The sequence below is a fragment of the Podarcis liolepis genome, assembly GCF_965112155.1.
Source record: "Podarcis liolepis genome assembly, chromosome: 17".
NCBI lineage: Eukaryota > Metazoa > Chordata > Lepidosauria > Squamata > Lacertidae > Podarcis > Podarcis liolepis.
Window position 1 is genome coordinate 32,124,397 of NC_139571.1, and position 25,864 is coordinate 32,150,260.

Genomic DNA, 25,864 nt, shown 5'->3' on the forward strand with positions numbered 1-25,864 from the left:
AAGAACAGCTGGCAGGCATCATTCTTGTGGGCACATATTCCAGGAGTGGCACCCAACGCCACCCCCAGCCCTGCTGATCTTTTCTGAGGGAAGGGCAATTGACTATCACTGCTTTTGTGTGTGTGACAGTACTCACAATTGCCTCTTAATTTGCTGCCTATTTCATATGGGTACCCATGGCACTTTTATGGAGAAATGAGTACCAGCACTTTTTTTAAAAAAGCAAAATAAACCCCAACTCCTGCTAGTGGCTGGTTGGGCACTGCTACTGAGAGGCACTCCAAGATGGCAACACCCTAGTATTATCTTTGTAGGCTTTTGTATTTATTTATGGTATTTTAATAGAATTAAGAATATTTAACAATGAAGAGCACAATTAAAGATAGTGTTGATTCTGTGGGTCAGTGGCTTTGAATAGGAAAAAAAAGTTTCCTCACATCTACTGTAGAAAATGAGGGAAAGGTCTGGCAGAAAGGGGTTGCCAACTTTCTTTCCTGGCTAGGTTCCTAGACCTATGACAGCTGCTTGACACACAGAAATTTTGGCAATGGAAGCTTTTCCTGGCAAAGGGATAAAGGCATAGAAAACTTCATCCACTGAACCTTGTCAGGAAGCTGTTAAAGGCATGGAAGCATGGCCAACTTTAAAAATAAAAATGATCCTACTGGTAAGAAATAGTTGAACTTTCTCTGTAGCTTAGACTCATTCAGGTTAAAAAAAAATCCACATGGACTGAAGTGGTGAAAGAATGATTTATTAAAGACAGCCTTAATAGTGCTATATTGCGCTTGTATGTTTATTTGATTTTATGTTTGATAAACTATATAATAATATATAGCATAACGAATGATTCCTGTTTCATGTGGTATTTTTCTTTTTTGGGTACTGGGAGTCCAAAACCTTAGCACTAACATGTTTTTAGGTAGCCTTAGCTGGTTGTTTTCTATTGTGTGTCAAGAGATGGCAGTCTGTTTTTGTGATGTGCAAGTGGAACATTATTAGTTTAACTAGGGACTAATGTATTATCTGTGGCATCCTGGCAGGCCTCTGGGACTTCCCATAGTGTGGCTACTTCCCCCCAAACCAGAGTTGTGAAGGTGTGATTGATGCCCGGCAACTGGGAATCGTTCTCATCAAGGACATCCCGCCCTCCGCAATAAAATATTGCTTGCTCATACCAACTCATACTCGGAGATTGGGCTAACAATTGATCTGGTCTGAATTGCCATTAAGAATAAGACAGAAACTAATACGTTCGGCACTGGAAGATTACCAAGTGAGAGAAAGAGCAGCCACTGGAAACGGGGAAAGCAATAACGGATTTCTAGCAGTCATTTAGGCTTGTTTTTGTTTCTTCCAAATGGTTTCATATACCCCGCTTGTTAATAGCAACAACTGAACAGCACTCTTGTGCAACGAAATCCACTTCCAGAAAAGAAAAATGGATTTTCCGAGGCATAAAAAGAGATGGAAAAACATGGCAGAAAGTACCACAACCACTTGATGGCAACATTGTGGACTCAGCTATACAGCTACATATAAAACATTTTAAGTGTGTTGTAAAGTTCCTCATGAGAAGAGAAGACTCCCTGGAAAAGACCCTGATGTTGGGAAAGATTGAGAGCACAAGGAGAAGGGGACGACAGAGGATGAGATGGTTGGATAGTGTTCTCGAAGCTACCAGCATAAGTTTGACCAAACTACGGGAGGCAGTGGAAGACAGGAGTGCCTGGCGTGCTCTGGTCCATGGGGTCACGAAGAGCCGGACACGACTAAACGACTAAACAACAACAACAGAAGTTCAGTATACAAATGTGACACTAGATAGTGACAGTGAGCTATGGAAATTTCGATGTATTTTTCAAAACTTTTTTTTTTTAAAAAAAAGCATTTTCACAGCGTTTTTTATATGTGCATAGATTCTACCTGTGTGACCGCTGCATTATTTTTGTGAAAATAAATCAGCACTATTGTTCAAAGTGCGCCTATTCTGGTAGTGACCTTAGAAGTGATAGTTGTGCCTTTGAGCAACCACTGGGAGAATGATGCTCATCCTGTTCTGGACAGGAATGATTCCCCCTAAGACCTATAGCAGCAAAGCTGGGGGTGGGGCGGCTCCTAGAATCAAGCTTTGCTACCTCAACCCCAAGAGCCTCTGTGGTGAAGAACATCTTCCATCTGCTGAATCTGGCATGCCAATTCTGGCCAGAGATTGCCTGGGCATGGTAATCTATAGTAACATTTAAAATTGACTAAAGCATTATATTTGGGACTACCCTTAAATGCTATGTGAAACTGTAGTTAGCTCAGAATACAGCTGCTATGACCAGACTGGATGTTGGGAACAAATTTAGACTAGTGCTTAAAGAACTGGACTGGCTTCTGGTGCATTTCTGAGCACAATCAAACATGTTTGCACTTAATATGGTGGATTGGGACCTCTAAGCAGTGGTGGTGCCTTGTTTATGGAAGTCTGTCTCCAAAGACGCTTACCTTTTCAGCATCAGTCGGTGTGATCTGTTTGTTTTCATAAAGATTGTTTAAAGTTTTGAGTTTTCAATTATTTTAATCTGTTGCTTTTGATTGTTGGTCTTGATTGTGCTTGTTTGATTTTTGTATAGATTCTTATTGATCCTTTTCGCTGCAGGACAGTGCGTAGATGGCATTAAATAATACTAATAAAGTGTGTGTGCATTCATGCGTTTGTTTAAAACCTGTCTGCATATCAAAGAGGCCTAAAATGCAATCTCTTACTGAAACTAACATTCAAGACTCTTAACAGTCATACTATAGGTTTCTCTTGCTGGAGATAAGTGATTGCTTGATATTAAAGGTATCGTAATTTAATATTATTATTTTTTAGTATACTATTTGATATAGGCACCACAGAGTAGGGATCGGCCCTCGCCATATGGGATTGGCATGGTGCTTAATAATATAACGGAATTCTGTCAAGTAAAACTGCCTGTCTGTCTTCACAGGGCACTATACCACCTGCACTTTAAACAGCAATAGACAGCAGTATGTGAAATGATGATGATGATGATGACTGTCAATTGAGAGATGTCTGAAATGTATTGATTGAACTCTCAGTTTTGATTTTCGTTTGCATGTGTGTTTGTGTGTTATTTGGTAGAAGATCACAATCTGGTATTAGGGTAAATAATGTGGGATATTTTTTGTTTGCACAACATTAGCTACTTTACAACTGCATGAACTACAGACAAGCCACAGACAAAGAGCTCTTCTTCAACAAAAACAGCAGAAGAGGCTGTGGTTGAACATCTTGCCTTAAGTGGACACCAGCTGCTCTTTCTTAATTGGCTTGTTTCTTGACATACCAAGGCCTCTGTCGCTGTTCGGCTAGGGAAGGGCATAGGGTTAAAGAGCCCCTTTACCTGTGTCTGGAGAAGTCAAATGTGTTGCTTAAAAAAGAAAGAAAGAAGGATTGAGCTCAGGCTGTGTGTTGTGGCTCCAAATGAAAAGCCCCAGGAAAGCCTAGAAGCAAAATTTGGGCTGCTGGTTTCCTAACTCTGTAAACAATCCAGCATTAATCTTGGTCTGTGGCCTATCACTGTTCAGTACATTGCTTTTGATTTCTCTTATTTGCAGGACAGAACCCCAAAATTCTATACACATACCGTATTTTTTGCTCTATAAGACTCACCTTTTCCCTCCAAAAAAGTAAGGGGAAATGTGTGTGTGTCTTATGGAGCGAATGCAGGCTGCGCAGCTATCCCAGAAGCCAGAACAGCAAGACGGATTGTTGCTTTCACTGCGCAACGATCCCTCTTGCTGTTCTGGCTTCTGAGATTCAGAATATTTTTTTCCTTATTTTCCTCCTCCAAAAACTAGGTGCGTCTTGTGGTCTGGTGCATCTTATAGAGCGAAAAATACGGAATATGCCAACAGTTATTCAATCGTCCTTGATCTGAAGGGTCAGCAAATTTTGATTGCCTGGTATTTCTGCTGTCCATCATTGACCCTGCTCTTCCTCCAAAAGGGGAGAGCAAGTTTTCTCAGTGATCTAATGCTGAGTTTTGGGGCCCAGCATAAGCTCCCTCATCCTACCCAGTTCTAGACTAGGCAAGGGGTTGGTGGGGACTTTGACCGTCACTCTATGGCTTTGAGGACCTTGGAAGTCAGTGTGACATCTCAGTGGGACTTTGGAGAGCCTCCAAAGTCAGTGCAAGGTCACAGAGACCATCTGCTGTTCTCTCGACTTGGGTAAAAAGCGAGTGCTCTCAGCAGAATTAAAAAATGGCAATCACATTTGTGCCACCCTGCTCTTGAATAATATTTTCATTTGTGCTTGATTTTGCCGTATATGGGTGCTTTCATGATCAAAAGCAGCTTGCTTGTGACATTTAGGTCTTTTTTTCTAAATAAAAAAAATCAGCAGTCTTCTGTGTGCGGTCAAGACGAACCCAGTAATTTCTTCTTCCTTTCCTTTTACAGGCTCTCTACAATTCAATCAAAAACGAGAAGCTTGAGTGGGCAGTGTAAGTATATTGTGCAGAATTAATGAGTTTTAAAAATGACGCCTGTTATGGCATTCCGCTTGATATGCAGGCAGCATATGGAACAGATTCTAGATCTTGCAGAAATCCACCCCAGCAATCCAGGGGAGCAACCCACCAAGTCCTCTTGCATTCATTTGCTGTATAGTCATTATTCATTCAGGAGAGCTAGTACAGTATGCCAATTAAGAGACCGAGCTACAGTGGACTTGAAAGGTCACGGGTTCAAATCCAGCCCAAGCCACGAACTCATTAGGTGGCCCTTAGCCAAACCAAGCACTTCTCAGCTTCAGTCTTTCCTTCTATTTGCAATGTAAGGATAATAATGCTGACAACACCTTACAGTAGTGTTGCAAGCATTACTGAAGTATGTTTTGTGAAGCACTTCAGATACTGTAAAACAGACATTTGATAGACAGGATTATCTAGTCCAAACCCCTGCAATGCAGAAATATGCACCTGTCCCATATGGGGATTATTTCCAGGACTGTTCCCAGAATAAAACAATGAAAGTGCAAATACAAAACGCTAGTAAACTAAGTCACAGAATCATAAAAGCCACCACTGAGAAGGCCCTGCCCGCCCTGCCCAGTAGCCACCTGCCTCACTCAGCAAAGTCACTTGAAAGAGGCCCTGCTCCAAAGATCTTCATGTACAGCTAGATGCATATGGAGACACGTGGTTCTTCAAGTTCTGCCTCTCCTAAATCATGATGGGCTTTATAGGGTCAACCTTTGGGGAATGGCACGGCTCAGTGGTAAGAGCATGGATACAAAATGCCCCAGGTTCCAACTCTGGCATCTCCATGTAGGAATGGGAAAGATGTCTGAAAGCCTGGAGACTCACTGCTGGTCGATGTTGTCAGCACTGAGTGAGGTGGACCAGTGGTCTGACTTTTTATAAGGCAGTTTCTGATGTTCTTAGACTGCCACTTTCAGTTGAATCTGGAAATGGTTCATAACGCCCAGTCCCAGTTGGTAATCTAAGTAGCTTCATACTACCCTAAGTGAAGTCTTCAAACTGTCTTCAAAGTAAGCCTCATCTAGCTCATTACAATAATCCTGCCTGTAATGTATATGTAATTTTTGTCTCTCAAAACAAATGCCTTGTACATACACTCAGGGCAGCTTGATGGTTATATTGCCTCCTCGACTCCTGCCCTCCCCTTTGCCTAGTCGCTTGTGCTCAAGCACTGGAGACGCTTTTTAATTATTGTTGCTTTTTGTTGCTGTAGTAATTTAACAGATTTATAGGCTGCTTCATAACATAGAGCCCATTGAAGTGGCGCATGAGATAAATAACAAAATAAAATTCAAACACACAACTTCTCAAAGCAAGAAAACAATTTACTGAGAGATACAACTGTGCCACAAAGGACTGGGTCATTTCAGAAAGCCTTCTTAAAGAAAAATGTCTTTAATAGGCATCTAAACACCATGACAGTAGGTGTCTCCTAATTTCGGCTTGTGATTGATTGCAGAGAACTGGAGCTATGACACCAAGAACCTGGTTTCTAGTACAAGATGAGCACACCTCCGGGGCATAGAGTGCTCTCAAGGAGGCCCAGCAGCGAACATACAGGAGAAGGCAGTCCGCTAGATACCCTAGTCCCAAGTTGTTTAATGTGTATCCAGAAATCGCAGTGTGCCTTTGTTCCTTCCCTTGAGATTATGCAATTGCTCATGTTACTGGTTGAGGGGGAGATCATTCTGCTGCACTGAGTTTTGTTGTTCCAATGGGAAATGTGTCCTTGATGGATAATTTTTCTCATGGCACAGTTTCAGAGTTTCTACTCTGCCTTACAAATGTGCTGTTTCGATGGTGTTTTATGGGAATTTTTTGAAATAGCGGAGATTGCACATCAGGAAAATGTGCTGATTTGTGCATTTGGACCTTAACTCCCTGGTCCACAGAAGACTGGATGAGCTGTCCTCAAAGCTGTAACAAGAGCGCAGGTTGTCAAACCCTTATTATATCCTGAAATCCACATGCCTGCTGTTACTCCGGCTAGCAAAACGAGTTGTTAGCGATGAAAGGCCACTTGTAAGGGTGGAGGACGTTTTTATTTGGCTCGGAAACTTCATCTTAGAGAGAGAAATTAAATCCTCCGTTAATCTGTGGCAGCATGAATAAAACACGTGCTTAGTTTTCGGCCTTTTATCTTCCAGGACATTGTGTCAGAACTTGCTGAGTAGAAAACACGTCTCGGGTCAGATTTCTTCCTGTTGGCTTGTTGTCTCGTGTTTGTCTCTTGATTAACTATGGATAGCTTGACAACGAACTGATATCAAAGATAATTAATTGCGGAAGGCCTAATGTACCCCACTTCGGCTGCTTTCAGGAAGCTAACAATTGGAATTCAAAGCCAAGCATGAGGAGTCCAGTGTCTGCCAAGACACTTTAATCATTCCTCTCTGTCATCCCTGCTTGCTTGACTTCCTTATGACGCTGGTGCTTTCTGTAGTGAGAGAGAATTGTGGCTGTTGTGTGAAGGCTGTGGCAGAACAGAGGATGTCAGTTTAAATGCAGCCGTGCCCATTTTGATGTTGGTAAGAAGGCTGCTTTTATGGAGCCAGCTATTGCTGCTTTAAGAGCTTTTAAGTTACACCAACTGCAGTGGAACATCTGCAGGCTCTTTTCCTGCACTGATGGTGGTTTGCGGGATGAAAGATGCCATAATTACCCGTTCAGTATTACTGAGTCCTTTGCACTCCCATGACAGTAGCAGTCACTATCAAATTGCTCCTGATGATAATGGAAGTTAATTATTATTATGTATTATTATTTATACAGTCCCATTAGTGTACAGTTACAGAGGGGGGGAAATAGGCAAGACCCTCACTTCAAGGAGCATCCAATTTAAAGCAAATGGGGGGGCAGGCAGGGGGGGAATGAGAGGGATGAGAGGCAGGGATGACTTTTGGGATAGGGGAATGTGGGCAAGTGCAGTTACATTGGTACCTAAAAGCAGACCGTTGGAGTAGCTGTGGTCCTTCAGGATTTTCATTTAAATCAGCTGCTGCTTTTGACATGTGGTTTCATCACTGTTGAAATCAGCTGCCAGCCTCCACTGTCTGAACTCTGCCTTCTATCCTGTCCTTCATTTAACCTTCATCCATGTACTTAAGAGTGGCCATAAGAACTTACCTCCCTTCTCCTCTTTCTTCTTCTCTACTGATGGAGAAAGCTGTTTCCCTCTCAGTGGCACTTCCAAGAGTACCCAGTTTTCTAGGGCCATCTTGCTTGTGATAGCATCATGTAGTAGAAACCAGCCAATTTAGGACACATGTGTCATCGTGGAGACTCTGCCCTGAATAACCAGGGAAGGTGGAGAAGTGAGAAGGCAAATGACCAGGGGGGGGGGGGCAGGGTGTAGCAGAGGATGACAGAGGATGGGTAGAACTCTGTGTTCTTTTAACTATACCGTTTTAGAACAGTGCAGTTTAGATTGCAGTTCCTTTGCCAAGAGCTCCCTTGTTGGGCAAATCCCTCCGTAATGGAGAGGAAGCCTCTCCCCTACTACCTTAGTGAAACTCATACCTCTCAGGCTTGGATATGGGCTTTGCAGGTTCATAATGTTCATCACAAAGAAGGGGTGAGTGCATTTGGACCTTAATTCCATATTTCAAATTCTTTTCCAGCTCTGGAGCCAAAGAATTCTGGGCCAGAGAAGAATCTCGCCAGAAAACAATTATTTGGGGCTGGAGCACTGGAACACAAGATTTAGATGGCCCTTGGGAAATGTAGAATCTACAGAATCAAACTTATAGGACTAGATCTTGTTTTGAGAGTGCCCTGCAGCTCAGTGGTTGGGCAGATCCTTTGCATGAAGAATGCTTTCAGCATCTTTGTCTAAAATGGTCTTGGCCCTAGATTAACAGGAAAGACCTCTTTGAAGAGCCCCTACCAGTCAGGATAGACAGTGCTGAAGCAGATAGCCAAGTGACCAAAGTTAAATGAGGTAGCTTTTTACTTTGATAGAATCATGGAATCTTAGAGTTGGAAGGGACCCTGAGGATCATCTAGTCCAACCCCCTGAAATGCAGGAATATGTACCTGTCCCTTTTGGGGATTGAACCTGTGACCTTGGCGTTATCAGCGGCACACTCTAACCAACTGAGCTATCCAACCTGTTTGATCAGCAAGCATATTCTGTACAGTCTACACCACCCGAACTCCTGACATTATACAGGTACTCCACACTTGACAAGGACACTTGCGGAATTACTTGCTTCTGTTTGGAGTAATTTATAAACATCTTAACATTTAGAGGGTAGAATTGCTTTTCTTGATTAGGGCCAAGGGGCTTGGGGAAATGAGCATTAGCTGATAAAACTCGAAATAAGCGACGGCTGGTGTGTTTCTCTTCTACAGTTAGGAAGCAAAGGAGATATTGCAGAGGACTGATTTATCGTCCATCCATGTCAGACTCCTTAAGATGACAGAATTTCCACCAGGAAAGATGTCTTCAAAGGGTGCATTTTACAGTTTAGATAGCAGTTCTGTTAATTGAGACCTGGGCTGTGACTGATTTCAGCACAGAGAGAAAGACAGAATACTTGTATAGCTTTTCTACAGCCATGACAAACCTATCCCAGATCCAGGCTCTCCTACCAAGAAGGTGTCCAGGTTGTAGGCCTGAGAAAGGCCTTTCTTTCTCTCTGACCTTAGTGAATTGCTGTCAACTGGAGCAAACTACATTGGGCTAGACAGACTCTGTATGGTGCAGCATTCATTCAAATGACTGTGGCCTCTCTCCACTGGTGCTGCAAAGTGAGCCCTCTGCCCTGTGGGAAACATTGTGCTGTGCTGCTATGGGTGCAGCAGATGGCTCTTACATTTTAGATCAAATAACAGCCCTCGCTCCCCTTAGTTTATGTCACTCCAGTAGTATTGGAACAGAATGAACTAGTGCATTGCTGATGAAACAGAGGGGGAGAACTTGTTGACAGTCAGTTGGACAAGAGGCGTTCTCTGTCTAACCGCTCTTGTTCTATGCTTTAAACCAGAATCTTGAAGTTATTTACTGCAGTCATTATTTGCAGGATTAAACCGAGTCAATAAGTTCTTGGTCAAAAATGTATGATACACAGAGAGCCGCTGCCCCTGGTTAGCATTCCGACATTTTGCCATTTTAAAAAATGTTATGTCATAGTTCATACATTTTTTAAGAAAAACCTGGAATCCTACATGCCTTTACAACTACATTCTACCTTCCGTTCCTTCATAATCTTTACACTCAAGCGAGAGACGTTCTTAACAACACCAAATCTGGCAATTTTTTTACAACAGTGGCATACAGCAGTGATGATGAGGGTGATAGTATACCACCTTTATCTTCTAAAGATCTCAAGGTGGTGTATATGGTCATCCCCCCCCATGTCATCCTCACAACAACCCTGTGAAGTAGGTTAGGCTAAGAGATGGTGACTGGCTCAGGGTCATGCAGTGAGTTTCATGGCTGCGTGGGAATTCGAATCCTGCTCTCCCAGGTCCTAGTCGAACACTCTTAACCATTACGTCACACTGGCTCTAGTTACATGTCTTACATAGTTAATGCTCTCTTGGGGTAGAAATGTTGATACCAACAAATTAAAACATGCAGCCCCAGGGGAATGGTGCAGAGGTTTTGGTTCTGATTCATATCTCTAAATATAAATATATGAGCCATCCTGCTGAAACTAATAAGATTTCTTGCAGGTTTAAAATTAGGTGTATGTTAGAAGTACTGCAGTTCGTTTTAGACCACAGCGCCTAACATGAAGGAAGGAAGTGTCTTTCCACTTACTTGGTAGGCTGAGGTGATAAAAAAAATTGTTCCTCTCCTTAATCTGATTTTAAAAAGATAAAGATTGCATTGGGCTCGCCAACTGAATTTAGGTGTGTGTATGTATGTAGGGACGCGGGTGGCGCTGTGGGTTAAACCACAGAGCCTAGGACTTGCCGATCAGAAGGTCGGCGGTTCGAATCCCCGTGACGGGGTGAGCTCCCATTGCTCGGTCCCTGCTCCTGCCAACCTAGCAGTTCGAAAGCACATCAAAGTGCAAGTAGATAAATAGGTACCGCTCCGGCGGGAAGGTAAACGGTGTTTCCGTGCGCTGCTCTGGTTCGCCAGAAGCGGCTTAGTCATGCTGGCCACATGACCCGGAAGCTGTACGCCGGCTCCCTCGGCCAATAAAGCGAGATGAGCGCTGCAACCCCAGAGTTGGCCACGACAGGACCTAATGGTCAGGGGTCCCTTTACCTTTACTATGTATGTATGTATGCATGTGTTGTTGTTTTTCCAAATTTGCTTTAGAGATGATGAAGAAAAGAAAAAATCCCCCTCGGATGGTACCGACGAGAAGGATAATGGAACTCAGTCGAAGTCTGGCAACCGCATAGGCAACTCTGGTAACCCTTTCCTGGACATTCCTCACGACCCCAATGCTGCTGTATACAAAACTGGATTCCTGGCACGTAAAATCCACGCTGATATGGATGGGAAGAAGAGTGAGTGCATTTCAATGAGAACTGTTTTCTCTACATGCTGCGATGGAGAAGGGGGGGGAGGGGATGAAATGACCGGAAAGCTACATGGGTGCAGCTGCCCAGTCCAACTCACTTGCCCCCACTGCTGCATGGGAATGGAAGTAAAGGGTGCCGGCAGACGAGTCCAGGGTTTCAGAGCAGCCTTTGCACCTTGCAAGCTGGAAGGAGAACCGAAGGGACGTTCACACTGTACAAATCTATGTGAAGCTTACCAAGGAGGGAGCCCCCAGATGCTCAGAGCAGTCTGTAAGCGAGGCCTTGTAGAAGGAGGAGATGGGAGGGTTAGTGGAGGGCTCCAGCCCCTTCCTCTCTGACTGAATATTTTTGCTGTTTCACCAGAGCTCTCCATTTCTCACCTGGCTATTTCTCTTGCACCCAACAAGTTGTAAGATATAAACCCCTTCCCCTCTCCCTTCTTCACCAGAGCTTTCTTGAAGGGGAGGCCGGTCACTTCGTATACTGATGATGGCTTCCCCTGCTTAGGCCTGGCTCCTTACTTCAACCCTAATCCCTCACATATTCCAGCCCAGGCTACACCAAGCATGAGAGACATGACGAATGGCTTTCTCTGCACCCATTTTCACACCCTCCACCAAACTGAAGGGCTTTCTGTCACTGTCTCGGAGGAAGTGTCTTCAGTGAAAATAGGGCTGGTATATCAATAAGTAGCTGATAGAATCACGAGTTTAACAGCAATGTTTCTTCCAAGGATGTATTCAGAGGGCCTTCTCGGTAGTGGCACCTGCCCTGTGGAACGCCCTCCCATCAGATGTCAAGGAAATAAGCAACTATCCTACTTTTAAATGACATCTGAAGGCAGCCCTGTTTAGGGAAGTTTTTAATGTTTAATGCTGTACTGTGTTTTTAATGTTCGATTGGGAGACACCCAGAGTAGCTGGGGAAACCCAACCAGATGGGCGGGGTATAAATAAATTATTATTATTATTATTATTATTATTATTATTATTATTATTATTAATTCTCAACAAGACATATGCACTGTTGCTTATTTCTGTTCCTGCCCCCATCTTAAACAAGGGGCAGATCCTGAACAGAGCACGATCTTGATTTATATTACCAATGGTTACTTATGCATATATATTTTTTGTCCATGTTCTACTTTGACAGCTCCACGAGGGAAGAGGGGATGGAAAGCCTTTTATGCTGTTCTTAAAGGAACTGTGCTTTATTTGCAAAAGGTAAGAGGTTCCCTGGCAAATACACTCCCTTGAACTCCTTGTTGGATGAAGAATAAAGGAGAGGTGTTTCACCCTGTCTTCTTCCTTCGTTGGCTTGTGTGTGTGTTCTGTGCCCAGAAGCCAAGTGAATGATAGTATGGTCTGCAATTACTTCACCTCTCTGGGGCGCTTTAGATGCTCCCTGTATCTGAGCTGCATTTGGCTGTTTCAAGGAAGGGAGCAGAAGCCGGAGTACTTCATCTCCACATAGTTTAGGGCAGGAGCGGGAAACCTGTGGCCCTCCAGATGTTGCTGGACTACAAATCCCATCACTCCTGTCCACTGGCCATGCTAGCTGGGTCTGATGGGAGTTGGAGTCTAACAATAATTGGGAGGGCCAGAGGCTCCCCAATATCAGCTACTCTAAAATGAGGCTGCATTTTAAATTGCATTTTAACCTGTATTTTAAATTGGTTCCCCCCTGCTCTCTTTTTCCCCTATTATTTTTTTACTGTGATTTTATTGGTGTTAGCCACCCTGAGCCAGGCTCTGGCCGGGTAGGGCAGGATATAAATAAATAAATAAATAAATAAATAAATTATTATTATTAATATTATTATTATTATTATTATTATTATTATTATTATTATTATTATTACTACTACTACTACTACTACTACTACTACTACTACTACTACTATTACTGTTATCCCTGCATTAAGGTCTTATGTGAAGTCAGGGGTGAAGATGAAGGAGCACATGTTGTCTCCCCAACTCCCTCAGAGATACTTAAACTTTCACAAGTTTGGGAAATTCTTCCTCTTTCCCCAGCACAGCACGTGAAACCTGGAAGCACAGGGTACTCAAAAGAGTGGTGCATGTTAAGTCACAAACGTTTCCTCTTTGCTTGTTTCCTTGAAATACCCAGAACACCAAAGTTTTGCCATGAAATAGACACTATGTAATTAGCAAGTGCCAAATGTTTTCACATCTGAAGGAAATTTATGGAGACTGAGGCAGAGATAGAAGGTTACAGGAAACATTTTCTCCCATTATAGATGATAATCCTATCCCTGTTTACAATTAAAAACGAACAGATGGTACTCAGGTTTCTTTGTTTCTTTTTTTTATCCCAACTTTCACAGCAACCGCATTTCATTCTAAGACAGAGAGATGAGCTCCTTTTCTTTTTGATATGTGTGTGTTAGCTAATCCCAAATTCAGCCATTACAAAAGCAATTTTTCAAAAACTGATTTGAAAAATGGAGGATTTTAGCCGACAAGGCAATTGCAGGATTAATTTTTGAAGGAGAGGTCTTTAAGGACATGAATGAAAAGGCACGTGTGGCTTTGAAAAATTACCAAGTGTGTCGGAGTTTGCTACACTTTTGTCATGGCCACTCGACTGCTCTTTGATCTCTTTGATTGTTTTTTTTTATAAAAAAGATAATGTTGTGCAGATGGGCAAATTGCTTACATTTTTATTTTAAATGGTGGTCCGTCGTCAAGGGAGGGTGCCCAGCCGTGGAAAATGAGCCAATAACTGGAACATTTTTGAAGGATTATTGCTTGCAACATAGGAACCTGCCATACTGAATGAGACAATTGGTTTGTCTAGCTCAGTATTGTCAACATTGATTGACAGCGGCTGCACAGGCAGGAGACATTCTCAGGCCTACCCGGAGATGCTGGAAATTGAATTTGAGATCTTCTGCATGTAAGGCAGGTGTTCTACCAGTGAGCTATGACCCTTCCCAGATATTAATGGAGGGACCCAAGGGTAGCTCAGTTGGTTAGAACGTGGTGCTGATAACGCCAAGGTTGCAGGTACGAACCCCGTAAGGGACAGCTGCATGTTCCTGTATTGCAGGCGGTTGGGCTGGATGATCCTCAGGGTATCTTCCAACTCTGTGATTCTATGATAGGTTCTTTAGGTAAGTTTTGATAATACAAGGCCCAACTAGTGAACTTTTAGACTGGGAAGGAGCTTGAATTCAGGTTTCCCTGTCTGATACACTATCCGCCAAAAGGGTCCGGGTTGACACGTTAACTTCATGGCACTGGGATCACTTTAGTGTGGTTTCTTCTCACTTCTGTGAGAGTAACATGAGAAGCTCTGAGCCGCTGCCACTCCCGGTAACTGGAACAACATGGTTGTGGAAGGGGAGCTGCCATATGGGACCTTTCCATTTAGGACCAGGGCTTCTGACATAGCTTTTGCTGCAGTGGCTCTCACAACATGAAGGTAATGTGAAAGGAGCCCTAAGAGGAAAAGAATTTGCATTCTTAACAGGAATGAAAGTAGCTTCAACTGTGGACTTTTTTTCCTAGCAAACATCTCAAGCTTCAACTCCTTTTTCAACGTGATAGCTTCAGAAAGGCATCACTTTTCCACCATCTTGCTTTATGACCTTGACTCAGCCAGTTCACCTCTGGATGCCTCTGCTTTCCCGCTCAGTATTTTTTAAAAAAGAAATGCCTTGATTCATCTCTGCTTCTGTAGCCTAAAGATTGTATCGGCCACAAGCTTAGTCACTGAATGCCAGAGATTCCCTTTTCTGAAACGGAAAAGAAAAGAAACATGGTAAAAGTGGAGAAAAGGAATCTACACAACCCGCAGAACAAACATGCAAAGTCATAGCCTTCAAATGCCATGTTTAATGCCACAGGCCCTGTTTTGAAATATAATTTCTCAGTGGGGGATAATGGAAAATCGAAGAAGTAAGCTGTGAAGAGGAACGAGACACAGAAATTGTGTGACACGGCATCCAGGGTTCTTTACAATGAAGCTGAAGGTAGAAGATACGTAAGGGGCAAGCTTGAACAATTCTGGGAACTGCCAGCTTTTTGGTCAGAGCTAACATTGTCGGACAGCGACTCACAAAGCACTGGTACAAATACCATAAAATCAAGTTCAGGAAATGCTTTCAGTACTATGGCGAAACATCTGGAATAGCTTAGTGAGGCAGGGAATGAGTCTATTGTTTTTTGGCAACTTGCTTATTGGAACTAGCAACATCCAGATTTTTCTCCTGAAAGCATTAAGTGGCATAGATTGGGGCAGGCTGAAACTGCCTGCAGTTCCTAAACAACTTAGCAACAAGTGTCCCGTGGGTTCAGGAGTGGAGCAAATATATCAATATACATAAGAATGCATAAAGTTCCATCACTTGTGTGGTTAACAGATGACGCAGAATGTGGTTGCGCAGATAGGAACAGGCTTGGTTCTTAATGGCTGGGGCCTGTTCGTGACAAAGAGTGCAGGAGAGTTCTGTTATTATTACCTTTATATTTTGCCTTTCTCCCAAATGAACGCAGGTGGGTATGCAAAACGAGTCCATGGGATTGCAGTCCAAGGCTCTAATCCTACGTACACTTATTTGGAATAGGCCCTGTAATAGACAGTAGGATTTATGTCTGAGTAAACACCTCTTATAAAACTCTAGGGAAACACCATGGGAACAAGGGACCAGTGAAGTCCCTGAGATTGATTGCTCAAGCTCCCAGACCCAAAGGAGCCACTGCCTAAGCAGAAAGATTTTATTCATTGCCAGACATACCCCCATCTCTTTTCTTGATCTTTTCTGTTGATGTCAAAAACTTTCCTCCTCCAACCTCCATTGTGAAACGTGAATTGGAATCATTTACTACTAAAATTGTAGGTCTGTTAATAGCAGACGCAATGTCAGTAAAAAAACCAACCGAGGTGTCATGTCCATTGTCAACAGCAGGTGACAGATTATATAGACTAATAAGACTTAGAGGAGGACAGAACTCATGTACCATTGACAGTTTTGTAGAAGAGTGGATTTCAGCAAGAGCAGATTCCCTTGTAGGGTTGGGAAAAGATGGCCCTGCTGAAATTCTCTCTTTTACGCAACTATTAAAAGGCACAGCAGCTTCTCCTCTGTTTCCTGAGCTGTGTTTTTTCCTTGCCATACTACTGTTAACAAGCACACAGGCACAGATCCGCTCACTTGATTTTTATAGCATTGTTTCCCATCCTAAAAAACATACTTTGACTTCCAGTTAGCCTTCCTATATAGGATACATTGCATATTAGTCAAAACCCATCTCCTGAACACGGCAGAATCTATGATTTACCTTTCTTAATATACTGGCTGCAGGCTGTTCTACGGTGAATTTGCTATGGGTCAGTACTGAGCTGAAATTGATTTAATGAAGAGCTGACCTGTAATGTCTGTCTGCTGAAGACACATTATGTAACCAGTGTGGACGCTACTGGAAGTTGTTTTTATGACATTTTTTCCTTAATAATGTTAAAAAAACAAGCAGCCCCCAACAATGTACTTTGGAGATGTCATATAAGCAAAGCATTCACTGCTGGGGATGGGAAATGGAAACCACAGTGGCAGATCAGGGGATCTTGCTACAGAGCAGCCTACTGTGTGGGATTATTTTTTTACTCATCAAGAGTTTTCAAAAGTAGACGGCCAGATCCAACAGTGATTAGGCCCTTAAGAACACAAGACGATCCAAACTTGTTCTATGGTAGGATCTCTCAATCTCTCTCTCTCTGTTTCATAGAGAAACTCCTTCTTGAACATTGCACATCACTCTAGCAGATGATAGGCAACGGTGTCTTGCACATTAGGAAAATTGTAATTGGGAAAACATTAGGAGATTATGATGTGGTAGTAGAGCTTATGTTTTGCTTGCAGAAGGATCCAAGTTCAAATCCTGGCATCTCCAGTTAAAGATTATTAGGTTGCAAATGCTTGTTTTGAATCTGAAATGCTAAAAAAACCCCAAACATTTAAATAGCAGCATTTTTGTTTTTAAATACGTAAGTTAATCCTATGCAGATTTACTCCAAAGAAAGTCCCAAAGAGTTCAACAGTGCTTACCCCCAATTGTTTGCATGGGATTGCAGTCTTAAGTCTCAGTGCAGTGGGATTTATCTCTGAATAAACATACACAGGGTTGTAGCTGCATATGGGATTGTTGGTTTGTTTTTTGCCAAATTAGACGACTCTTTTAAATAACACTTTTGTTTATTGCCTTCTTTTGGAATGTAATCAGGCTTTAAAAACACCGGCACTATATAATAATTTGTACTCTCTTAATTTGGGCTTCTGCAGGATGAATACAAACCAGATAAAGCTTTATCAGAGGAAGATCTTAAGAATGCAGTCAGCGTGCACCATGCATTGGCATCGAAGGCGACAGACTATGAGAAGAAGCCAAATGTTCTGAAGCTCAAGACAGCTGACTGGAGGGTCCTGCTTTTCCAAGCCCAGTAGGTTCCCTTTTGGTTCCTTTAGGGATTCAAGCAAAATATGCTCACAGTCAAGGATGGTGTGTCTTCTCACACTGGATTTAAAATAAATAAATAAATAATTCTTGAATATATGAGAGTATGAAAATAAAAAGGCATAGACTCAGTAACTCAAACTAGTTTTGAGCCAGCAAGCTAAGTGTATCACAGGATAGGCTCTCCATCTTTTTGTTCTTATTGCTTGTGGAATTTTTTTTTATTTACATGGCAGAATAGTTGCTTGTAGCTGAGAGTAGAGTATGCCAGGAAAGGGGAGAAAAGAGCCAGGCCCGTCTTCCAGCTCATCAAACCCCTGCGGTTCCATCAGTCACTCATCAGCCTGACAGCTGGTGCAGTTTAGTATCAGTTCAAATTCCAGTGACACAGCCGTGATCCCTTGTTTGAACTTGCGTGAAGGCATAGACCTGGTGTGCAGCACCCCAACCCTGTTCAGATGTGGCAGCAGATCCTGTTTTGACCCTGATGCTACTGATTGGATAATCAATGCAGCAGCAAGACAGAGGTGGGGTTGGGGTCACCAAAACCTCTAAACGTTTCATTTTCCTTACTGGGCACCTCATCCATTCTTGGTTCGGTGTCTGTACTTGGTTGGGGCACTGCTATGAATTCAGTTGCTATGCCACCCACCTTCTGCCTAATAGACTCAGGTTTTTTTAAAATATTAATATTTTTATTGAAAGAATTTCATTTTTAAAGAAATAATGTGGTACAAATGGAAAAAGGGAAAGGGGGGTGAGAACAAAGATGCATATAAAAGAGAAAGAGAGAAAACAATAATAGCTGAGGTGACAGAGATGGTCCTAGGCTTGACTACACCCTCCAAACCAAACATGATTATCACCAAACGAAGGAAGTTAATGCCCAAATAGAGCTTTAGTCGTTTTCTGGAATAGGGAGTCCAACCAAAAAGCAGTATAAAACTGGTGGTGTTTTGTTTGGTTTGGTTTTGGCCAAAACCAAAGCATCATCTCCATGCTGTTCTATTTTGAATAGTAAAGAAACATTTACAACCCAGTACCCAAGGTGGTATTGAGGAACAATGGCTGGAAGTATCCTTGGCCCTTGCTAGTCACAATTGCTTGTGATCTTTGAGCTTTTTTGTTTTTTCTTTACTCTTGAGGGAACTGGCAAGGATCTGGTGGAGTGCAGCCAACCACTGACATTCTTGTCATTTCCCTCCATGGAAGTTTCAAGCCAGCATAAGAAACTATAACCAAGCCTTTGGCTGATTATCGTTCTGTGGTATTTTAGATGTTGTTTGTGGGGTGTGGGTGGGTGTTTTGTTATGTATTTTGTGTTCTCGTTTCGTATTTTTATGTTGCGAACCACCCTGTGATCTTCGTATGCGGTATGCAAATTCAATAAATAAATAAACTGGAGGCGATAAATACTTCACTGAGAGAGAAAGCTGCCTTGTCGCAATGAACGAAGCAATGAGTAGACTGCTGTTGAAAACCATCACTGAAGTCATTTAATACAGTACTGCAACCTATAGATACGTCTCTCTATTGTGCTATTCTTTGGGAAGGTGATTGAATGTGCAACAGGACCCAGCTGTAGGCAATCCCAGATGACCAGATTATCTAGCCCCTTATCCTTCTGGTTTCCCGGGGACTGTTTATGGGCTTCCTACTGCTCTGGTGGGTGACTTCTGCTGGGAGAATTAAAGAAGGAGTGCCATTCTGTTTAATTATCCTAGATGAATTGATTGTGGTACCCTTCTGGATAGCTTTTGTGGTTTGGGAACACTGCCATGCAGTAATGATCCCTGAAGAAGCTAGACTGCTGCAGCCCCTCTACTCCCATGGCTCTGGCTCTTTCCAGGTTAAATATTTCAGCTGCATTTGAAGCTTAGTGATAAAGCACCAAGTATTAGACAAGGTAAACATTTCACCTATTAGGAGAAGGGGGGCTTCTAGGTTAGATCAACCTCTAGCAAAGGATGGAGAAAGAAGCAGGTGGAATCTTCCAAGCAGTGCAGTCAGTGCCCACTGTCCAGTATTGAGATGCTGAAGTAGGAAATATGATTCAGAGCAGCAGTTCCTTTTAGGCCAGAGCAGATGCTGGAGAGAAAGCAAAACAGACAAGATCCCAGACTGACTGACCTTTTGCTCTCTTCTGCAGGAGCCCGGAAGAAATGGAGTTGTGGATCAACAAGATCAATTCTGTGGCAGCCGTTTTTTCTGCCCCACCATTTCCAGCTGCTATTGGATCCCAGAAGAAGTTTAGCCGCCCACTGTTACCTGCTTCCACAACCAAATTGTCTCAGGTGATTAATCTGCAACCCTAAGTGTATTTCAAGTGTGCATCTAATGAGCCACAGAAAGCTCCCCCGACCCCCCGTTTGCAAAGAGCAAACCATTGATAGGGCAAGTGCTTGAATTTAGGGAAGGGGGGTGCTTGTAGGTGTTAATCCCCCTGTTTGAGGACATTTTTCAGATTAGTCCAGACCCATGTGAGCTGAAGCAAAATGCTGTAGCAAAGTGGAGCAGAGCTTGCAGTAGGAGGTGCTCAGTCTTCCATGAAGGCTAGCCCCAGAAGTTGAAATGATGCTCTTGAGCATGCCTGAAACATTGGACACTTTTGAGGATGGGTAGAAATATTTCAAGTAATAACCAGTAAAATGTTGTTGCACAATTGGTTGGAATATATAGAGGGGAGGGCATGAGAGGCACTGCCTGCAGCCTTCTGCATTCAATACCTTTGTTAGTCTTGAGCACCCATTACTGGAGAAAAGGAAAGGGTTTTGCCCTCATAGTGAGTGGCAGCTACTTAACTTGTACAGGAGAAAGTTTAGGGGTTTACTTGGAAACAGAGTTTGGCTGGAGGCAAAAGTCTTTGCTTGTTCTGCTGGACCCAGCCTCCTTCCAGCCTTTGAGAATCAATCATGTTTTGATCTGGCCCTACCATATCATCTGCAGAACTTCCTAAATTCTGTTAAATTGTGGCAAGAGTGCTGAGACTGATATTTAGACAGAGGCACTTCCAGACAACCTGTTTATTGAGCGTTCATCCTTATATCACGACAATGGCTATATAATGAGCATACATTCTCAGTTGTTTGCAGGGTGGTTAGATGATGTGGCATCAAAGCAAGTGTTATCGCACACTTTCCAGTTCTTTCTTCTGCCACTTTCCTTACAGCAAAAAGTGCAATCTTCTGGGGAAGCAGATTTGTTTCACAAATCATTGTGAAACCTGAATTTGCTAGAACACAATGGAATCCTACCCCAAAATAGCCACTGTCCAGAAGCACACAAACAGACAGAGCCACTTTTGTGGCCAGGTCTCTTGCTCACTTGTTCTTTCTCTTCCTTGCTGCTATGAACTGGGCCTGCAATATTATTTTACCCTGTATTAAATCCCAGGTTAGCTTACAGATTTTGATTATTTTTTGATTTGCCACAGTACAGAAACTGGTGTCTGGCTACATAATTTCCTGTTTCAGCTACCCATTCAGGAAAGTAGGGCCTTGTGTGTTGGTAGAAAGAAGAGAAGGAGAAGTGAAAGGACAGGAGCTGTTTTAAGCCAAAAGGCAGGGACAAAAAGTGTTATGCTTTCCAAGGAGATAAATTCAGGCATAATCTGAGAACCGTCTGTTTTTATCTGTGAGATAGAGAACTTGCCAGTAGGCTCCTGCGTATACTGCAGAGGATGAAATGTGTACTGTCAACTCTGCCTGGCTGCTGTATTAGAAGTTGCTGCTCATATCAAGATGTGACTACACATAGAGTTGCTTTCGCAGGCTCTGTTTCTGTACCCAAGATCCAGAATGGAGTAGATAAGGAAGGAAGGAAGGAAGGACAAGTAACTGCTTCGGGCCCTAATCCAAATCAGGACCATGGCATGTGGGGAGAGCAGGATCTGCCTATTTCCCTGCACAATTTTTCTCCATGAAACCCCCACCTGCTTATTTGCCCCTAAAGATGCCATTTTCTGCAACAGGGGAAAATAGCACCTTTGAGGGTGGTGGGGGATTTTCAGGGGATGCCTGAAGATGCCAGATCAAGGCCCCTCCAGTTGCTATCTCTTCCTTTTTGTTTGCTTTTTCTTTTAAAGAAGCTCAGGATAGAGGGTTCTGTGGTAAACATGTAGTCCAGCCTGGGTCACCATTTTTACTGTAGTGACCCAGTTCAGACATTTAATCTCCCAGTTCCCCAGTGCGCTGTGGGCACCTCCCCCCACCCCCCACATTGTATGTGAATTGCCTCCCCTTCTCCGTGGTTTACCATAACAGTAGTTATGCCAGAATTGAGCAAGCTGTAATTAGCATTAACCAGAAATAGCTTTGAAATCATGCTCAGATAGGTTTATAGACCATAATTTTGAGCAGTCCTCGTTTGTTCTGACCTTAATTGGTCCTGAACGAGAGGCATAATAGTTGTGTTTGCATGCAACGCTAACCTATGGCAAGCATCCCCAAACTCGGCCCTCCAGATGTTTTGGGACTACAGCTCCCATCATCCCTAGCTAACAGGACCAGTGGTCAGGGATGATGGGAATTGTAGTCCCAAAAACATCCGGAGGGCCGAGTTTGGGGATGCCTGGTTTAGTGCTACATGGGCAAGTTGCAGCAACCACTGGGCTCATGCATTCCCCCTTCTCCCAGCATTGTCACAAGAAAAAGATAAGCAGCTTTGAGTTTTGATTACCTGCCGTTTAGCGGTCTGAACCATAGAATGTGCTTAAATTTTACTAAAGTTTGTTGGAAAAAGCCAACTTCATAGCAGTTCATTAGCCACTGCTGTCTGAGTTTGGACATCAAGATAAGCCGCAGTTCATCTAAAATAGAAGTGAAGTATAAATAAATGAGCATCCAATAGTTACAGTTAGCTGACCAGGTCTCTTGACTGACCCTCCAGAAAGTTATTTGTTGGTAACATTTCTCTGTATTTGTGTTACCTGGTTCAAAACAGCCCCTAGCAATATATTATGATACCTGTAGTTCATATTCTTGTCCCTTTCCTTTACATTTTCTAAATATACTAGAGGTTCGCTGTGACATATACTATTGTCTCCTGCAGGATGATCAGCTGAAATCACATGAAAGTAAACTGAAGCAAATCTCCACTGAACTAGCTGAGCATCGTTCCTACCCACCAGATAAGAAACTTAAAGGCAAGGAAGTGGAGGACTACAAACTGAAAGATCATTATCTGGAATTTGAGGTATGTCTGGGTCAGCCATGGCAGAGCACCGTTACAAAGATAGCCGCTGCAGAAACAGTGGAAATTATCCTGTTTCATAGGATAATTAATAGTGGGCTGGCATTTAAATAACTGTTTCAAAGCAAAATTGCAGAATGTCATTTCATGTGGGCAGTAGCCAGATAAAAACGTTAGTAGTTCAAAGTATCTGGATGTATGTGGAATCCAGCAAAAGTGAGAACCATAAATGCTAAATAGAAAAGTAAACTCGAAGGGAGAAGTAGCTTTGTGAGCTGAGTCCCCTTCCTCTGCCTGCTGGCTTAAAGGCTGTAAGGGCAGGTACATATTCAGAAGAGAAACTCCTTCGGTGCAGAATCCTCAGCTGACCCAGAAGGATCAGTTGAGGATTGGGGGTTGTTGCCTGTGTGTTTGTTGTGCATGTGAGTGAGAGTGGGGTGGTCACACCGACCACTGCCACACAACTTCTTTAGGGTTGGCCGAGGGTGAATGCATTCTTTGAGCCAAGAAAAAATCCGCATTTATTGCAAAGCATTCTGGGGCATGTTCTGGGTCTTGTTGATCACCTCGTGTCAACTGAGGGTGCACTGTCAAGCATCGATTCCCGCTGTTGGTTGCGTAAGAAGATAAACAGATGAGGGAAGTGTCTTTCAGGAAAGCTTCTCTGCCTCCGGTGCTTTTCTAATTGAAAGACCTTTATAAGTTTCCCAAGAGCCCTGTAGATTGGGGTGGGGGGTTGGGGGAGGCGAGAAAGATGCCACAACTTTTTGACTGACAGCAGCGCAGGCAGAAAAACACCAGGACTTTAGAATTACTGTATGATGACCCAGCATCTGTAGCCCCGTTTCCTCTTATTACAGCTCTCTGGCGTATACATTATCTGATGAAAAATGAATCAGCCCAGAGCACTATCAGCATTCATCTCACAAGTTCCCTTATTTGTGAGTGACATGCTTTAGCTATTTAATTTATTTGTCTCCTCACTGCTGGTGGAAGTATAGATACCAAGTGTATGGCTGTCTTTCTTCATTTAATTTTAAAGTGGATTTTTCTTGCGATCTTTTTCTGCATGAATCTATCTCTTCAAAAGCTCTTTGGAAAGGCCATTCATAGCCATCTTTTTCTCTCTCTCTCTCGCCTCCCCTTTCATAAAGGCCTTGAAGTCCTCTTGCATTTGAATAATAATGATTACCTGAATTTTGTTTTTTGAATTAAGAGTGTGTGCATTTCCCCCCTCATTGTGGCATGCAAATAACTTGACAATCGGTTTTTCTCCCCTTTGAAAACCGTGTGGGCAACTGGTGGAACTTCATCAACATTTGCACTGATTCATTGGAGACGGGTCAGAAGACGGCATTGTTAAATAAAATTATTCTGGAAGGCCAGAGTGTGCATTTTGCAACTCTTAAAAGCCTTTTTCTGAATCCCAGCTAATCACTAGTTATTTGAGTTAATCACAGAGCCATTGTATGAGGCTGCAGATAGAACTGCCCTACAACAGAGGGCTGCGTGCTGTTCTAGACAGTGAATAAATTCAGCAGTTTGCTCCTTGCAGAAATACATAGGGTCTCCTGCAGCTCAGTATTTTGGGCCTGGTGTGCTTAGTAGATTTGTACCTGGAACAGAATGTGCTTGAAATGCCACAGTCCTCCCAGCCGAGGGGCAGCAAGGGTCTGTACCTTAAAAATTAATTCAGAGCGAGGCCATAACTCATTGGTATGCAATGCACAGAGAAGAGCCAAAGTTCTTGCCTTGGCTTCTCTAGGAATGCCATTTTGACATCATGATACCGAATGCCAAAAAATCTGAACAGAAAGACAAGAACCAGCTATGTGCTTAAGGGTTCGTTGAAGTCTTTCGCAGTCAAGCACCCACCCACCCATCTGTGTGAAAGCCTCTCTTTTGACATACAGATAAAGATATTTACTGCTCAGAAATGGGCAGAAAACAATAAATGGCTCCTGTGTTTTCAGACTTCCTAGCCTATAGCAGTAAAAAGTATCCAGGTCCTGTAGCACCTTAAAAACAAAGTATGCTGAATTACATCCTTCTCCAGCCTTGGGTCTCCAGAAGTTGTTGGACTAGATCTTCTATCACCCTGGACCATTGGCCATGTTGACTGGCCAAATTTGCCCATTTCATTTCCCCACTTTTTGAGACTTCTTGGCTAGTTCATCATCGGGGAAACTTTCCAGGTTGATAGTAATTACCATAATCTAATGCCCTAAAGCCCTTGGAAGTATTAGTCCAATTATTCTGTAGGACAGAAATGTTCAACAATTGGACACGTATAAATGTACAGGTTCTCATTGGCTCTTGGGGATCTAATTGTGTCAATGTTCAGTGTAAATATGCAGTTCCAAAATGAAGGGGAGGCTTCTCTGATTCATGGAGAAGGGCATTATCTACTTCATCAAAGAGATGGGGGTTTGTCTTGCTGTACCTAAAATTACAGTGCTTGTGACTGATCCGGTATATTTTCCATATTAATATTATGGACTGATTGTAAAGACTAGTAACTGGATTTCAAAACTTTGCAACAAAATCTTGTTGAAGCCTTGCTATATAAGTAGACGGCATCCAAGGATTACAGATAAAACAATTCAGGGTTGTTGTTGTTGTTTTGATGGTGTGTACCTTAAAGAACAATAGTTATATGCACACCCAGACATTTTACACATCTTACGAGCTAGCTCCCTGTTTGTTTTCTTAAAAACTACAGTGGTACCTCGCAAGACGAATGCCTCGGAAGACGAAAAACTTGCAAGACGAAAGAGTTTTTTGTTTTTTGAGTTGCTTCGCAAGACGAATTTCCCTATGGGCTTGCTTCGCAAGACGGAAACGTCTTGCAAGTTTGTTTCCTTTTTCTTAAAACCGCTTGAAGAGGTGCAGTTGCGACTTGACCGTGCTTCGCAAGACGAAAAATTCGCAAGACGAAAAAACTCGCAGAACGAATTAATTTCATCTTGCGAGGCACCACTGTATTCTGGTATATTGCCCAAGAAGACATATTCTAACTTCTGTATGTTTTCCCCACCCACCACCAGATAGACATTCCGTCATAGAGGGGGCAGACATTTATTCCACTTGGACTCCTGCTCTCCTCCCCCCATATACCCCCATGCCCCCCCAAATTGGTTTGTGTCAGGAAAATCCACAAAACAACATGTG

The 25,864-nt window shown here is 42.9% G+C and overlaps 2 protein-coding genes across 7 annotated transcripts in view; one reads left to right on the forward strand and one right to left on the reverse strand.

Annotated features, from left to right (window-relative positions):
- The window catches only part of LOC310696250 (uncharacterized protein), a 960,839-nt gene that overhangs the window by 668,872 nt on the left and 266,103 nt on the right, over window positions 1-25,864 (reverse strand). The gene's annotated exons all lie outside the window — the stretch shown is intronic.
- LOC310696199 (PH and SEC7 domain-containing protein 3-like) overlaps window positions 1-25,864 on the forward strand; it is a 152,619-nt gene that overhangs the window by 116,258 nt on the left and 10,497 nt on the right. For all 6 annotated transcript variants that reach the window (XM_083481403.1, XM_083481402.1, XM_083481405.1 and 3 more), the window contains 6 exons: window positions 4,459-4,502; window positions 10,819-11,012; window positions 12,180-12,250; window positions 17,332-17,489; window positions 19,653-19,797; window positions 22,553-22,696. In XM_083481403.1, coding sequence (XP_083337529.1) covers window positions 4,459-4,502; window positions 10,819-11,012; window positions 12,180-12,250; window positions 17,332-17,489; window positions 19,653-19,797; window positions 22,553-22,696 — 756 coding nt within the window. The remainder of the gene's footprint in view (window positions 1-4,458; window positions 4,503-10,818; window positions 11,013-12,179; window positions 12,251-17,331; window positions 17,490-19,652; window positions 19,798-22,552; window positions 22,697-25,864) is intronic.